Below are 18,750 nucleotides of genomic sequence, written 5' to 3' on the forward strand. Positions count from 1 at the left end.
TTCCTGCTGGTCATATTGTTGCCTTGGTTTTGATGCAGGTAAACAAATAACTTTTGCACTTCTATTTTGCTTCATGTGCTGATACTTTTGATAGAAGGCTATTCTCATTATTCGACATATGTCAGTGTTTAACAGCGACACAATACTGATATATTGATAAAATTCAATCAGTTCAATTTTTAAAATATTTTAATGTTGACGTGTCTGTGTTATTATGGCGTCCGGTTTTCGTGTCAGTATTAGTGCTTTATAGATTATGAGTATAAAATCCTCCCTCTAATCATAAATATAGGCAAAAGTATAGTCAAAGAAAGTTGATGTATTTGGTCCAAAATTTTGTTTATTTTAATAAGAGATGAAACCTTATAAATTTACCTATCATATAAAATAGCTAATTCTAATTGATATGATCCAACGAAACCATATATTCCAAGCGATATAGTACTTTGTAAAAATTTAAGCATCATGTGGCCTATGATGATATTTAACACGAATATACAAAATATTAATATTAAGAAAGAAGAGAGGAAAATAAAGAAAATTTTTGTATTGATCAAATGAAAAATATTATTACAATAATTGGTACAATGAAACTTATATACTTAAATTAGAACAACTAACTTCTAACTAGAATAATTAACTTGTAACTAACATTTAGTTAGAGTAACTAATTTGTTACTAACACTTAACTAGAGTAATTAACTTGTAACTAATTTTCCGTATCTAATAAGATATATGTTTCTCAGGTATTTTTTGTGGTGGTTGGAGCAAGTGGAAGCATACTAAATGTAATCAAAACAGCCCCAAGTATTTTCTTGTTTGCTTTAGTGCAAATAACTATCCATCTTCTAATTGTTCTTGGATTAGGAAAGTTATTTAAGCTTGATTTGAAGCTTTTACTTATAGCATCAAATGCTAATATTGGAGGCCCTACAACAGCTTGTGGTATGGCTAAGGCTAAAGGATGGGAATCTTTAGTTGTTCCTGGAATTCTTACAGGCATTTTTGGTGTTTCAATTGCAACATTTTTAGGTATTGGTTTTGGATTAATGGTTCTAAAACACTTGTAGGAATTATAATTATAATTTCTAATGTTTAATTAGATGCTTACAACAACTAATTGGACAAAATTCACTCATGATTTTTATGTAATTTTTTGTTGTGATCCAAACTTCACTAATGTTTTCAAACTTCACTAATATTTTCAAGTACTATTTGACAAAATTCACTCATGATTTTTATGTAATTTTTTGTTGTGATCCAAACTTTTTCGAACACACGACTATGGTCGAACTCGTGAATATTTGTTTGTAGCATGTTACGAGAAATATTTTTTTTCGTAAACACTTCTTTGTATTTTATGTATTGAGAGATTTTAATTCAAATTTAAAGAAGGACATGTTCTACAGTGGACCATTTTAATGGTGGACTAGTACTTAAAAACTCATTTTAAACTCTAACGATGAAGATTCACCGGCATGAACAAATAACTAAATAAATTCATATAAATTACAAGTAAAATGATTTCATGGAAGAAAATGATTTGAGGACTAAAAACAAGAAATTGAAACAAAATTTGTAAAAGGGGCACCTTTCATTTCAAAGATATCTTTTTTTTTTTCTCTACGAATGAGTAAGGAATGAGCTGCAATGCAACATAGGTTGAAGATAAAGCATCAAACAATATTGAGGTCATCAAAGTTTGTTGGAGTCATTGCATATATTATTATGCCTAAACACAATTCATCTAGCAAAACAAGTCTCTTGTGTAAACAGCTTAATTAAATTAATTTTTTGTCAACAAAGCTCACTCCGACACGGACATGTCAATATTATTAATATAAAAAACATAGGACAACAACTTTGATATATAAATGATAAATTTCGTGAACTCAAATGCAAATAAAATTTTTTTATTGAGTAGATCAACTCTATAATTTTTTTATAAAAATTTAAAACTATTTGATACTTAATTAAATAGTTTTAAATGAACGTATAATAAACTTTTAAAAAATATAAGTAAATATCAATTGCTAGATTTCATAGCTATGAATTTCATATTTAAATAAAATTTTGTGTGCTTATTTATTAATATATTATGTCAATAACTGATGTAGATTTGAGTTGCTTCCACATAATATAAAGATATAATCTAGTGATTTCTTCAAATAAAGTGACAAGATAAAAAGGAAAAGAAAGAAACAACATGGATTAGGTTGAGAAGATGAAGAAAACGCCACAACCAAAAATGATTGATAAGCTATTGAAGAATCGCCACAAAAGTAAGGAAATCATTGATAAGATTCAAACAAGTTCTAATCCATTAACTTGATAAGGAGATTTAGCTCACTCAATATTCTCATTAGAAAAAGTCTAATTCATTTCAAACTTATCCATAATGAGACTCTTACAAGTATTTAAAGAAGGATTCACTCTACTCCTAAAATTGGCCAAAAGCCAAATCTCTAGACCCATATTGGGCTTACATCACTTAACTAAAATAAAACTAAAATTATTACAATTCAAATTAACACAAATAAAACTAAAAACTAAATATTATTTATTTTCCCTCATAATTAGCTCATTTTAAATCTTCATCATATAGCATGCACTACTTATCCCTATTTGATTTCGATTGCCATACTCTCTTGTGGCATACGACCCTAATACAGAAGGAACAAATCTTAGAGGGAGACCATATAGGGTATCACCACATTTGGTCCTTGAATTGGTGAATTCAAATATGGTGGGTTATTATTAATCTAACTAATATTGGATTCGAAGGTAATTCTCCAAGGCATATGTGATCAACATTATGAGACACATACTCTCTTGGGTGCCGTCATTCACATTATCACTATTCTGACTAACATTACTATTGGGAGAATTAACCTTATTACAACACAAATGACACTTACTATCTATTGAGATAAAATCTCAAATTAAGTATTTTGAGGATAAACAAAATGTTAATTAATCACTAATCCTAATTCTAATTACGTTTCTATTTAACTTGTGTTTATGAGTGATTTATTTAAAGATAAGTGATCAAATGCATTCATACAAAAATCAATGATCTCACCATGAAAGAAATCAAGAACATCATGTCTTACTTGAGCTGGAGATTGATTAGAAGAACATTCTGGTTGTATAAAAGAATATTCTGATTTATAAAAGAACATGCTGATTATTTTCTTTTAAAGATAGAATTAAGACAAATCATTCTCCACAGTCCAAACATCAAGTTAAAGAGTATCAAGACTTCTCAAATCAATAATCAAGCCTAAAACTAGAGTTGAAGGCCAAATGAATAAAAAAGCTCTCAAATTGATGACTAGATTGATGAGCTGTGAGCAAGGACATGGGTACAATGTTGATGCATCTTTTTGCAGAAAGCTCTGCATGCTTCTGAGATAAAAGACTGACATATCACAACCATTCGATCACTCATCCATGATTTCCATAAAATACAGAACCAAGAACATTCTGGTTTTATAGAAGAACATTTTGGACCAAATAAAATATGGTTTTAATAGAGTTCAATCTGAACCAACAACTTGCAGAGGTTAGTAACGATTATACTGAGCCTTTTTAACCATATCCTTATCTATAAAAGGAACATCAAGGAGAAGGAAATAGTAAGATTTTTTAAGGCAATCATGACATACTTAAACAATCTTCTCCAATTCTCTCTTATTATATTCAATGATCACTTTATCGAGTTATTGCAAATAATCAATCTCAAACAAGTGTTGAGTAGATTATGATCCTAAACTCTTTTACCATACACATTATTTGTAATTCAAATCTATTTCTTTTTAAGATAGTTTGAGTATGTTGTAAAAAATTCTTTCAATGTTGAAAGGTGAATTCTGAAACTGATCAAGAAAGATATTGCAAAAACACGTTAGTGGAAAATATCACATATTGTGAGGACTGAATGTAGCCCACCTTCGGTGAACCATGATACATCATTGTATGATCTTCTTATCCTTATTTATTTTTCACTCACTACATATCACCTGTATATAATTTTCTTTATTTATGTTTAACTCATCCAAAATATTTTGGATTTTCTGTTTGTAATCAAATTTGATATTAAGTTAATTTGAATTAAATTCAAAAATTAAGATTTTAAAAAATGATCACAATTCAAACTCATCTTCCTTATAATTGATATTGCTACTTCATTATCTCTAACTTCGTCTAATTGAACGTGTCAATTTGTTCACAGTGAATTCGAAAACTTCAACAAATAAATTTGAAGATCAATCTAAAACTCGAATTAATCTAAAACTCAAATTAGAATCTTACAAGATCTAAGTTGATATGTTGATAAGATCAATGCATTAGTTGTAAAAGCCAAAACAAAAATTGTAAAATAATAAACAAGAAAAGTAAAATTACGAGAAAAAAATAGTTGAATTAACTAAGAATATAAATATATGTTAATATTCGAAAAGCTAAGTAAATTGATAATTCAAAAAACCAAACAAAATTGATATTCATGTCAATTGTTCAAAATTTAATCCTTCAGTCTTCACTTTTATATAATTATTTTCATGCTGACTTTTTATTCAAACACTAAAATTGAATTGTTGAATTTTACATATAAATATGTAAGTAATAAAATAATAATTAACCATTGAAAGGTTTCGACTTTATAGCAGCATTGGAAAAGTGGCATTTGTGGGTGAAAAAGGTAAGCTTTCTTCCCCTGCTTTTCTTTTAGGTGACATGTTTGCGGTGAATGATGGTTATCATTTCAGCTCATCAAATCCAACATTCTCATGTCACAATTGATTTTTACTTTTATTATTTCTCCCATATTTCATAATTGTGGTATCATGATCGTTAGAGAGTGTAAAATACTTAATTGATTGAATTATATTATTTTGTATTAAATATTCAAATTAATTAAATAGTTCATAAATTAGATAATAAATTTAAAATAAATTAGTTATTCAAATTTAATAAAAAAATCAATTTTAAATTTTTTTAAAATTTTATATTAAAAAAGCGTAGCTCTAAATCAACATAAGACTAAAAAATAATTCATTGAATTTGTTGAAGCCTAAAGAAATTAATTTGACTGAACCGTAGTCTAAATTTATATCTCTCTCTCACTCCAAAAGCCTATTCGATCTAGAATGAAATATTATTGTTGCTATATGGTTAAATGTGATCAAATATGTATTTTATAATTTTTATTTACATTTAATTTTCCTGATGCTATTTTAGAATTGAAATTGAAATTCTTGCGGTGTATTTTTCTTCGCTCTTGTTCAATTAACACTGTATTCCATTGTAAAATATATAATATTCTTCTGTAATGGAAATATTTACCTATGAAATTAGTAAATAAATAGTTAAATCTATTTGGATTTTATCAATCCATTGATTTTTCTTTTTATCATTGTTTTTTATTATATAATTTTTACAGCATGAATTAGCAATGAGAGAAATCAACTTATTTAGAGTTTAACAATTTTTTAAAACCAATTTTTAAAAAATTTACTAAAAAAACTGTTCTTAAAACCAATTTTTTTAAAACTCACTAAAATACTAGTTTCAAAAATTCATTTTAGTAAAAAAAGTTCTTTGAAAAACTTATTATTAAAATTGATTTCAATTAAAAATTATTTCATAATCAATTAAAAATATTTAACCAGTTTAAATTTATAAACTGATTTAAACCATTAATGTGGTCCAATCCAATTCAATATTTAGACCATGAACACCCCTCATCATCATTCTTAGAGTTTTATACCGTGCACTACTCTCTTATACCTCTCACCCTCATCTTCATGGAAAATACCATATTGCCCCTAATTATTATTAGTAAAAACCCCCCAAAAAATTTTCCTTCTATTTTTTTCACCCATTTTCTTCGAAAGTTTGAATTGTCCGAATCACATATTTGCAAACAGTCGAACATTTGAAACCTTCGAAATCTAAAAGTAAGATAAACTTCGAAACTTTGAAATTTTCGTAATAAATTTATAGTAATAAATAGTAACAAATTCCATACCTAATTTCAAAAATAATAATAAATTCAATTAATAATAATATTATAAATTTATTTTTTAAAATAAAATTTTACTTATAACAGACAACAGGTACTCTTTTGAAATAAATTAAAACTTTTGAAAGTTTCGAATTTTTTGAAATTTTTGAAATTGAATTACTTCAAAAATTTAAAAGTTTCGAGCATTACGTTTCGGAAGTTTAAAAATTAAGTTTTTTTATAATTTTATACAAAATAAAAAAGGACAAAATAATCTTTAAAAAAAATGGGGTGGAATGTACAATCAGGGGGAAAGCTTATGGTTTATAAACTATAAGATATGTTTAATACTTATGGTGTTTTTTTTATAAACTTTCTCAAGTAGCTTTTTGGTTTATAATTTATTATGTTTTCTGTCAACATTATCTCTATTATATTAACTAAAATTATTTTTTACCTTTATAATTTATTTATTACATTCATAATTTTTGATTATAATTCCAAATAAATAAACTACCTTTATCTACAAATAATCTAAAATAAATAAACTAGTTACATTTACAATTTAAAGTAATTAAAATGATTTAAAGCAAAACAATTCATACAAGATATGCACAACATTCCGTGCAATGGTTAAAAATTTGCTACATCAATTGAGTACTATAAAAGGACATTCAAGCGTCATTATAAAATAAGAGAGAATACATACAATAAAGAGAACAAATTGTGAATTAATTCAAGCACTTAAGTTGCAGAAATTCTCAATGATTTTATTTTCAAAATCCTTTCAAAAAAAAAAAAATTATATTTAAAAATTTATTATTAATTAAGAATGTTATTTTATATTTTTTAGCTATTGAATTGAAAACTATGTATTTTGATTATGGACGTGGCTAAAAATGAAATTCTCAGAGTTTTGATCTAGATCTGTTTGTGAGTTTGAAAATGAAAATTGTTAGATTTTTTATTATTACTTAATTGATATATTAATTTGCTCATTAGTTTTACATTCATAATTTAAAATATTAAATATTGTTTGGTAAGTAATATTTATATCGTCATTATACAAAATTAGTTACTTCAAGATTTCAAAAAGAATAAACGTATAAATAACTTTTGAGAAAAGAAAACTGAAATTTATAGGATATAAATAAATAAAATTATATAGACCAAAATTAAAATGAGTCACATTCATTGGACTAAAAATATATTTAATTTCAAAAATTAAAACAAAATATCTTATTAAATATCAGATAACCAAGGACAAAAAGTGTAATTAATTTCCTATTTATATTTCTTAGTTATTTTATTAGCGTACTTGTCCCATTTTTTATATGGGAGTCTTGCTGTTTTATTAGTATAATAATTAATAATTATAGTAAAGTAACTTACTAGCCTATGTGAGAAGAAAGATCATATTCCTCTAGCAACTATCCATGCAAGGGCCCAAGTAAAAAAGAAATATGTTTTTAATTTTCAATAAAGTTTTGACTTTAGACCCACACCAATAATTCTAGCTATAGAAAATACCTTTAAAAGATACATCCAAAGAAATATTTTGATTCCTAGAAAAGATTTTTAAAATTAATAAATCTTTTCTCTTTCTCGTGCATAAATAATTTAATGAAAATTTCATGTGATGAAACTCTCAGCAATTTTTTACAAAATGTTTTCAAATTTAAAGTAAACATCCATCAGAATCCACATTATAAGTTTAAAACAAGTTTTAAAAATGAGATTTTTTTTTATTAAAAATAAACTTTTTATAAATGCGAAATGATAACATAAAAATTATGGATATTATAAAAATAAATTAAAAATTTATTGATTACACATGTTACAAAGATGATTTAATGTAGATATCATTTATGATTTTTAATATATACAATAAAATTATTTTTTAATTGCTATCCATAAAAATAGTGGCATATTTGTTTAAATCAAGAGGGTTAGATACAAACTATAATATATTTACCTATCAAGAAAATCTTAAATGGTGTACCTTTAAGATTCGCGGTTGATAAAGAATGAATGGTGAACTACTTTCATTGTTGTCTAGAGTTTAAAATTATAATTTGATGATTAAGTTAACTGTGTACTGAATAATGGTGATATAGCTAAGTGGTCGAGGATGGAGACTCTCTCGTTGAGCTTAACAGATCTAACTCATCATGGTTCATTCAACAACAAAAGGTCAACACATAATTCAATGCTTAATACTAATTAACTATAATTTAATCAATAATAATTCATAATAATTGATTATTGTCAATCCATAATTGATCAATTAAATAATTAATGTTTAAATATGTCTTTGGTCCTTGCAATTATAACATTTTTTGACTTTTTTTATTTGGTTCACATCTCTGCAAATATAGTTTCATTTAAAAATAGTCATTTCATCCAACTTTTGTTACAAAAACCGTAACATCGTTAAACCTAAATATAATTAAAACATGACTTTTTTTTACCTAAAAATAAATTCCCAAAATAATTAAATTACAACATTTTTTAACTTAAAATTAGCTCCAACTGATTCATTCTTTTTCCATAAAAAAAATTTAAAATTAACCTCAAATGCTTTATTCTTCTTCTCTAAAAAACTACACTCATACATAAATTAGGGTTAGAGTTAAAAATATAATATTAATACAAAATTATTGTGTTTCTTCTTTCAATTGATTCGCTTCAATTTTCTTTGCTTTGATGGATGAAAAAAGTGAAATTGAAAATAGCGATTGCGAATCGGTTCAAAAAGATAAACCGATTTATTCTGTTATCAACAAATTAAATTTCAACTAACATTCCCAATTTGATTTTCATTAGTTCTAATTCCACCAAGAATCTGATTAACAAATTGAAAAATCTGGTCAACCAATAAATTCCCAAAACAGGTTTCACCTAGAAACGATTATTATAGAAGGTAAAAATTAAAAAAAAAAATGTTGAACCAACAATTTCAAAAGAAATTCACGATATTATCTTAATATCTTTTCTATCTTTGATAATATAAGACAGATTGATATTTTGCAATTAATCTGTTAGTGTTGATGCTCTAAACTTGGACTAACAATTTCAAAAGAAACCATTTTGAAATTGTTAATTTTATATATTTTTTTAGGGAAAAAGAATGAAGCATTTGGGGTTAATTTTAGGTTAAAAAAAGTTATAATTTAATTATATTGGAGGTTTATTTTTAGGTTAAAAAAGTTATAATTTAATTATATTGGGGGTTTATTTTTAGGTTAAAAAAATTTAAGTTTCAAATATCTTTAGGTTTAACTGTGTTATAGTTTTTGCAACAGAAGTTAGATGAAAGAATTATTTTAAAATGAAATTATATTTGCAAGGATTGAAATCAAACAAAAAAATTTAAGATACAAACTATAATATATTTACCTATCAAGAAAATCTTAAATGGTGTACCTTTAAGATTCGCGGTTGATAAAGAATGAATGGTGAACTACTTTCATTGTTGTCTAGAGTTTAAAATTATAATTTGATGATTAAGTTAACTGTGTACTGAATAATGGTGATATAGCTAAGTGGTCGAGGATGGAGACTCTCTCGTTGAGCTTAACAGATCTAACTCATCATGGTTCATTCAACAACAAAAGGTCAACACATAATTCAATGCTTAATACTAATTAACTATAATTTAATCAATAATAATTCATAATAATTGATTATTGTCAATCCATAATTGATCAATTAAATAATTAATGTTTAAATATGTCTTTGGTCCTTGCAATTATAACATTTTTTGACTTTTTTTATTTGGTTCACATCTCTGCAAATATAGTTTCATTTAAAAATAGTCATTTCATCCAACTTTTGTTACAAAAACCGTAACATCGTTAAACCTAAATATAATTAAAACATGACTTTTTTTTACCTAAAAATAAATTCCCAAAATAATTAAATTACAACATTTTTTAACTTAAAATTAGCTCCAACTGATTCATTCTTTTTCCATAAAAAAAATTTAAAATTAACCTCAAATGCTTTATTCTTCTTCTCTAAAAAACTACACTCATACATAAATTAGGGTTAGAGTTAAAAATATAATATTAATACAAAATTATTGTGTTTCTTCTTTCAATTGATTCGCTTCAATTTTCTTTGCTTTGATGGATGAAAAAAGTGAAATTGAAAATAGCGATTGCGAATCGGTTCAAAAAGATAAACCGATTTATTCTGTTATCAACAAATTAAATTTCAACTAACATTCCCAATTTGATTTTCATTAGTTCTAATTCCACCAAGAATCTGATTAACAAATTGAAAAATCTGGTCAACCAATAAATTCCCAAAACAGGTTTCACCTAGAAACGATTATTATAGAAGGTAAAAATTAAAAAAAAAAATGTTGAACCAACAATTTCAAAAGAAATTCACGATATTATCTTAATATCTTTTCTATCTTTGATAATATAAGACAGATTGATATTTTGCAATTAATCTGTTAGTGTTGATGCTCTAAACTTGGACTAACAATTTCAAAAGAAACCATTTTGAAATTGTTAATTTTATATATTTTTTTAGGGAAAAAGAATGAAGCATTTGGGGTTAATTTTAGGTTAAAAAAAGTTATAATTTAATTATATTGGAGGTTTATTTTTAGGTTAAAAAAGTTATAATTTAATTATATTGGGGGTTTATTTTTAGGTTAAAAAAATTTAAGTTTCAAATATCTTTAGGTTTAACTGTGTTATAGTTTTTGCAACAGAAGTTAGATGAAAGAATTATTTTAAAATGAAATTATATTTGCAAGGATTGAAATCAAACAAAAAAATTTACGAGGACCAAAATAAAAAACAGTTATAATGACAAAGACCAAAGACATATTTAAAATAATAATTAATCTATCATACTTTGGATTTGATCCATGGAAAAAAGATAAAAAAAAAATTACGATTTACTAACTAAGCTAATATATAACTATAACAAAATTTGTAAATTTGTACATTTGGAGGCTTTTTTTGTTTATTAAATAAATCCTATTTCAGAGGCATCAAACTGTTGCTTTAGTGCTTTTACTATTGGGCTTACCCTAGCACCCATTCAAGTATTCTATTTCAAATGTTCTTTCCACACTCATATAGGACAGAAAAAGTAACCAAATTAAGTCAGTTCGAGATTTGAATTAATAATTAAATCATTGAAATCGACTCGTAAACCAAATCAATTGAACTTGATTTGAAAATAGAGTTCTTTAACTAAATGAGCTGAACTTGTGTTATATATAATTTGACTCGTTTGATTTATGAGTTGACTCAATAATATATATAATATCTAAATAATATTTTTTTTCACTTGTTCTATCTATTTCATTTGTTGGTTGATTCTATTTGTAACATCGATAATTTTGGAGTAATATTTTGTGTGGTGATTCTATTTTGTTGAAGATTAGAAACAAAATATTTTGTAGATGTCTACGTTGAACAAGATGGCTACTATACTAAAGTTTGAAACGAAGAGTTCGCACCTATACTCTATGAAGAATATTGATCACATATGGTCACATATGGTCACATATGAAGGAGATATAGTAAACCACAATCATGAAATGAGAAGAATCAAGAAAGTTTGTTTAAAAAGTAGTTTTATTAGAACATAAATTGACAATACAAATTGAGACCCATAAAATACATACTATTTCGATTCTCCAATCATAATGAAGTAAAAAGTTCTGTGTATATATTAGGGGTGTTTAAAAAAATCCAAAAACTGAAATGAAGTTAATTGTTTTTGAACTGAAATGACTTATGTAAATTGAGAACTGATAACGTTTCAGCACGTGTACTGAATTGTTGCAAGTAATAATAAAATGGAAGTAACGAGTGTCGAACTCAAGAATTGCGTTTTACTATCGAATTATATTTAATAACTAAAATTGAACAAAAAGTTCTCAAGTTGATTGAAATAATATTTAAAATTAAAAACAACAATAAAATTGATCATTTATAATAAGTGTCAGGGATGAGTTTCACTTCGAATCCAACCTTTGTGTCTAATTTGATCCTAATTACTGAATTCCTTTATTGAATTATTACCGAATTCTCTTTATTATTCTTGCCCTAAAGTCTTAGTGACACAACCTTTAATTCCAAAGTAACCCCTAATTTCTTAGTGGATTTAAGCCTTACCGTATAGGAATTCTCTTGTTAAACTAATGTCTATGCAACTAATTTAACTGGTTTCATGACTTGCATCTATCCCTAGACTACAAATTCACGAATTTCTCATCTCAAACATTTGTAAAGTCCACTCCCGTTTCAAAATACGAATCGTATAGCATTTTAATGTTGATCAAACAATAAAAAGCATTAAGCACAGAGATGAGAAAAATAATTCAATAAACTCATTCATATAACTAGAAATCAAATCAGAAAAATTAAGGGTTTCATCTTGTTACACTCATCCATAACAAATAGGGTTTAGTTACTCATGACAGAGATAGAAAAGAAAGAGATTAGAGAAGAATTACAAGAAAGATTCATGAATGATCCTTGATAAAACTGCTCCAATGGTGTTAGAAACGGATGTCTTTGAGTTTCTATGCTAGTGAGAAAAACACATTTTTATGCATTCAACAATGCGTTGCGCGCTCCAGGGGCGGGATTTGTCAAAAGGGTGGGAATGTGTCAAAAGGGTGGGAATATGCCCCATGTGCAGCTGTTGCGCTTCAGGCGCATCCTGGAAGTGGCGAAATGCTGGAAATACGCCTCAGGCGCGGTTGTTACGCTTCAGGCGCACAACTTCTTCTGGTTGTCATTTTCTGCATATTTCGTCTCTTTAGAGTTTGAATTGGGTTCCGATGTTTTCATGATCGATGTATCTATGGATCTTAGCTTTCATGTGCACTTGGTTTGACTCCAATTGGACATCTACAACTCCAGATATGGCTGCAATACTCCACATAGGTAATGTTGATTTCTCGCCAAAATTCAGCACTGCACTAAAACAAAGTAACAACACAAAACTCTGAAAAATCTCTACTTAATCAAGGAAATAAGAACATAAACATTTCATTAAATCAAAGAAATAAAATTAACAAAATATATCAAATAAATCCTTAAATGAACTAATGAGTAAAAGATAAATAAGACTAAAAACAATAAAAAAAAAAATATGCATATGATGAAGAGTCATCAAGAACCAAACAGTTTTTTCAAAAATAATTTATTAACCAAACTGATTTTTAAAAATCAGAGCCGAATCAAACCGGTTTTAAATTTGAAAAAACTGAATCGAACTCGTTTTCATTTCACAAAAACTAGAATCAAACCTATTATTTTAGAAGTAATTAGGGTAATTTTGTAAAATTTGGTTTATAGGAACAAAACTAAAGCCTATAGGAATAAAACAATTTGGTTCGATTTGATATAAAAGTAGTTTGGTTTAGAACCATCCATATTATAACAATTCAGTTTAATTCAAACAAGTAAAACTAAGTCAAAATTATTTCAGTTTGATTCAGAGCAATAAATTAGTTCACGGATTTATAGAACCAATTCAATTCGGTTTTTTGAACTGGAAATCTGTTCAGTTCAGTTTTTTCAAATTGAAAACCAATTCGGTTCAATTTTCAAGTAATTCTAGTTCATAACTGAACTTTGTCAACCCCTAATATATATAATATAAAATTAGATACATAAAAGGTACATGTCTTGTGACCAATGTCATGTGGATAAGAGAAATAAAAGAACAATACAGCAACACTAACAACAAAACAACCAAATGTGATGTAACTAAGTGATCTCAAATCTAGAAATTAAATTATTTTGATGTAGCTAAGTGATCTCAATAATTCTTCACACCTTAGGTGATTTTGAAAAGTTTTTTTAAAAACATACACATCATTAAAAAATACTTTGAAAAAAATGCATCGTGAAAAATGTCAAAAATTGCATTAAAAAATTAGTGTTCTGGACCATGATTTGAATCACCTATATCATGATTGAAATATTTTTATAAAATTATGTTGATTCAAATCACCTCTTTGTTAATTTGAATCACCTTCTTAAGAGGCGCATTTAGAATGGTTTAGTAAAAAAACTTCATAAATCATGATTCAAATCACATCAATAAAATTATGATGATTGGAATCACCATTGTGTTGATTTGGATCACCTTATAGTTTTTGTCTATTTTTAATGCATTAGAAGTGATTTTTCATGTTAACGTTGAAGTAATAAGATCAATCACAAAGAAGGGAGGTTTTAATTGATATTTTAGTTTTTTAAAACATTAATTTCTGCTTTCAATTTATACTAACTCAAGATCAATGTTGGTTACTAATAAAAATCCATAACGTTCTTGGTTAGTTAAAAATAAGTGAAATAGATTATTTCTACGTGATTAGTGATAGTGAGTGATAAAAAATAAATAAAAGGAATAAGAGAATCACACAATGATGTATCCTGGTTCACCTAATGTGCTTCACACAAGAACGATCTTGCTTTCACACAATCTTCCTTGATCACTCTTGATCAATTACAATATTCACCTTGAAATGATTTTTACAATTAACTTTCAGTCAAGAAATGATTTTTACAAGTTACCTTTTTAAACAAAAAAGATTTTTACAATACCCTCAAACTATCTAAAGAAATAAATTTGAGTTTCAAATTGTGATAAAATATTGTAGGATCAGAATCTACTCAACACTTATTTGAGAATGATTATCAGCAATAACTCAATAAAGGTATTCTTTAATATAGTATAAGAGAGCTGAAGCTTTTGCTTGATTGAAGAATTTTGCTTCGAGCATGATTGTTTTAGTAATAAATTCATTGCTCTGAAAACTCTTGCGCTTGTCTTCGCATCGATGTTTCTTTTATAAACATAATGAAGGTTAAAGAAAGCTCATTATAGTTGTTACTAGTTTGTTTAGAGTGATAATAGACATGTGTTCTATTTAATCCAAATGTTCTTCCATTTGCAACCAAAATATTCTTGGTTTTGTATTTGAACGAACATTGTGACTGAGGACTTAACAGCTGTCTTGGTGTCAATTTACCGTCTTGCATGCATGTTGGACTTTGTGCAAAAAGTGTATCATCAATGTGCTTTTCATCCTTGTTGTCCTAGCTGTACCTTTTCATAAGTAATCAATCTAGAGATTGATCTGGTTGTTGTTCTTGATGTTGTTTTGTTTCTTTGGACCTTTAGGTAAACTTTTGGGTTTGATCATTGTTCTGAGTAGCCTTAATATTCGTTTCACTTTAGATATGGACTTTGAGAAATGATTCATTTCACTTCTATCCTTAAAAAAAATTATCCAAAATGATACCATTGTAAACCAGAACGATCTTGGTTTGCCCAAATTGATATTCTTATAAACCAAAATGATATGTTATGCATTAGAGTGGTCTTGATTTGCCTAGATTGATCTTGTCATAAATTTCCAGTTTAGTTAAAACATGATTTATTTTGATTTACATCATGGTGTGATCATTGACTGTTGTATGAGTGTACTTGATTACCTATCTTTGAATAATACACTAAAAACCGTAGTTAAATAACAACATAATAAGAATCAAGATTAGAGATTTAATTAACTTGTTTGTTTGTATTTAAAATACATGATGTAGGATTTTGCCTCAAAAAACACTATAAATACTATTCTCCACCTTCATTCTAATCAAATTCGTATTTCTTTCAGAACAATTCTTTCAATCAAAGACATATTAAAAGGTTAGGCCCAAATTTTGTGGATTAAGATTTTAGAAATTGAATTAATGCAAAGTGTTGATTTTTCCCTTACACTTTTTAATTTCTTCAATTATTGATTAATGCAAAGTGTTGATTCTTTAAAAGTAATTTTTGATTAATGTACAAAAGATCCTTCTAAATTGTTGATATATTTTCTATTATAATTGAGTGCACAAAATTGTTTCATAATTGGTAATAAAAAAAAATCATTCAAAAAAATCAATTGAAATTTTGTTCATAATGTGACTCTTGGTTCTGTAAACAATTGATTTTTCATCTTGATTTTTCTATTATAATGTTGTACCTCCAACTAGAACTGACTGTTTAGAACCAATAAGGACTGGTGATTTACCTAGGGAATGGAAGTTCAACAAGAACCACCCCATAGACAACATTATAGGGGATATCTCTAAAGGAGTTGCAACAAGGAAGAACCTTAGACAGTTCTGCAACTTTACAGCCTTTGTATCTCATATTGAACCCAAAAACATTAAGGAAGCTCTTTTAGATAGTGAATGGATACTTGCTATGCAAGAAGAGTTAAACCAGTTTGAGAGAAACAAGGTGTGGAGCCTAGTTCCTAAACCAGAAGGTAAGCACATCATAGGAACAAGATGGGTGTTTAGGAACAAACTAGATGAAAATGGAGTTATAACCAGAAACAAAGCTAGGTTAGTAGCCAAGGGTTATAGTCAAGAGGAAGGAATAGACTTTGATGAAACCTATGCCCCTGTAGCTAGGTTAGAAGCCATTAGAATCCTTCTTGCTTATGCATGTATCATGGACTTTAATCTTTATCAAATGGATGTGAAAAGTGTCTTTCTCAATGGTGATCTCCAAGAGGAAGTTTTTATTAGCCAAACACCTGGTTTTGAAAATCCTGATTTTCTTGATCATGTGTACAAGCTATCAAAAGCCCTCTATGGGTTGAAACAAGCTCCAAGAGCTTGGTATGAGAAGCTTAGCAATTTCCTCATTCAACAAAATTTTTTAAGAGGAAATGTTGACAAGACACTTTTCATAAAGACAAATGGAAATGACATCTTGCTGGTCCAAGTTTATGTTGATGACATAATATTTGGATCTACAAACAATAAGTTGTGCAAAGATTTTGAAAACTTAATGAAAGGTAAATTTGAAATGTCAATGATGGGTGAACTATCTTATTTCTTGGGATTTCAAATTAACCAAAGCAAGCAAGGCATTTTCATTAGTCAAACTAAATACTGTAATGATTTGATAAAGAAATTCAGTTTTGAAAACCTTAAGTCCATTGATACTCCCATGAGTCAAGGAAATTACTTAGACAGAGATGAGAAAGGTAAACCTGTAGATGTTACTAGGTTTAGGGGTATGATAGGATCTTTGCTCTATCTTACAACAAGTAGGCCTGACATCATGTTCAGTGTCTGCATGTGTGCAAGATACCTATCAAATCCTAAAGAGGCTCACCTTAGTGCAGTAAAGAGGATATTCAGATATCTAGTAGGGACTAAGAGTCTAGGCTTGTGGTATCCTAAGGGATCAACCTGTACTTTAGTTGGTTACTCAGATTCAGACTTTGCCGGATGCAAACTAGATAGGAAAAGTACTTCTAGTACTTGTCATTTATTAGGAAACTCCCTTGTGTCTTGGTTTAGCAAGAAATAAACCAGCATTGCACTATCAACAGCTGAAGCGGGATACATTGCAGCTGGGAGCTGCTGTGCCCAGATTCTTTGGATGAAACAACACTTATCGAATTTTGGTGTTGATTTAGGGACAGTACCTATATTGTTTGATAACACAAGTGCAATAAGCATTACTAAGAATCCAGTGATGCATTCCAGGACCAAGCACATAGAAATAAGGCATCATTTTATAAGGGACCACTTTCAAAATGGGATCATTAAGCTTGAATATGTCAACACAGTTGAACAACTGGCTGACATCTTTACCAAAGCTTTGCCTAGAGAAAGTTTCCTTTATATTAGGATGAAACTAGGGATCATTGATCCTAGTGAGATCTTATCTTTGTACCAAATCACAGGAAGCTTCTGGTGCTTGAAAGTTTTTCCAGTTCAATCGATTGGGTAATCAATTGCCAGCTTGTTTTTTTTGGTTTAAAGAATCGATTTGGACATCGATTGCATTGGCCCCAGACTTCAACATTCAGAACGTTTTCCAGACTCTGCCCGAGCGTCGATTTGGCAATTGACTAGTTCTTCTCTTCACTTTAAGTACATCAATTTGGACATCGATTGAGTAAATCAAGGACATCGATTTGGGAATCGATTCACGTTATAACCGTTGTGACTGTCTTTTACTAGCCGTTATATGAAATGATTACTAAATCGATTGTGCTTCCCCAACAACGGTAACATAATCGATTGACGCATCTGAAGGTTTTAAAAGGAACAGTTACCAATCGATTTCTTCTCATTCTTTCTCCAGATTTCTCAATTTTTTTTCTGCTATTCCTCTACTCTGTTTTTGCAATCATTTTTGTTTTTCTTTCTGTATTCAAACACATTTCATTACAATCATGGGTCGTGTTAAACAAACACAAACCCGAACTCCCTCACCATCTTCTTCGTCTAGTGGGCGAACCCCTTCTCCCCCACCAACAATGTCTAAACGGGTTCCCATTCCCACTCACAAGATACTTGCCAAAGACAAAGGCAAGGCTGCTGCTATTGATCAAGGCAAATCAAAGAAAAGAAAGGAGCCCCCTACTGAGAAGCTCATGGCTGACGCCATGAAGGAGGTTCTTCAGAAAAAGAAGAAAACGATTTCTTCTCCTCTTCCAAAGAAAGCTCCTTCATCCAAGGATAAAGCTGTAGAAGCTACTATTCCATCTGATTTTCTCAAAAGAAAAATCCATGAGGCTAGGACTCTGGATTTCGCTTATTTTGATTCAGACGGATTCACTTTCCAAGATCATTTGAGGTTTCATGGTCTTGAAAACTTTCTCTCCTCCTCTCTTGACACTTATCCGAAGCTAATAAGAGAATTCTACTCCTCCTTCAAGCTCACTGAAAATG

General features: G+C 28.1%; 1 protein-coding gene across 1 annotated transcript in view; it reads left to right on the forward strand.

Annotated features, from left to right (window-relative positions):
* LOC101496612 (uncharacterized) overlaps window positions 1–1,176 on the forward strand; it is a 5,356-nt gene extending 4,180 nt beyond the window's left edge. The window contains exons 6-7 of the mRNA XM_073364186.1: window positions 1–38; window positions 747–1,176. The exon at window positions 1–38 is cut by the window's left edge and continues 2 nt beyond it. Coding sequence (XP_073220287.1) covers window positions 1–38; window positions 747–1,070 — 362 coding nt within the window. The 3' untranslated portion in view covers window positions 1,071–1,176. The remainder of the gene's footprint in view (window positions 39–746) is intronic.
* The last annotated feature ends 17,574 nt before the right edge of the window (window positions 1,177–18,750 follow it).

This window comes from Cicer arietinum, chromosome 8 (assembly GCF_000331145.2).
Source record: "Cicer arietinum cultivar CDC Frontier isolate Library 1 chromosome 8, Cicar.CDCFrontier_v2.0, whole genome shotgun sequence".
Classification (NCBI taxonomy): domain Eukaryota; kingdom Viridiplantae; phylum Streptophyta; class Magnoliopsida; order Fabales; family Fabaceae; genus Cicer; species Cicer arietinum.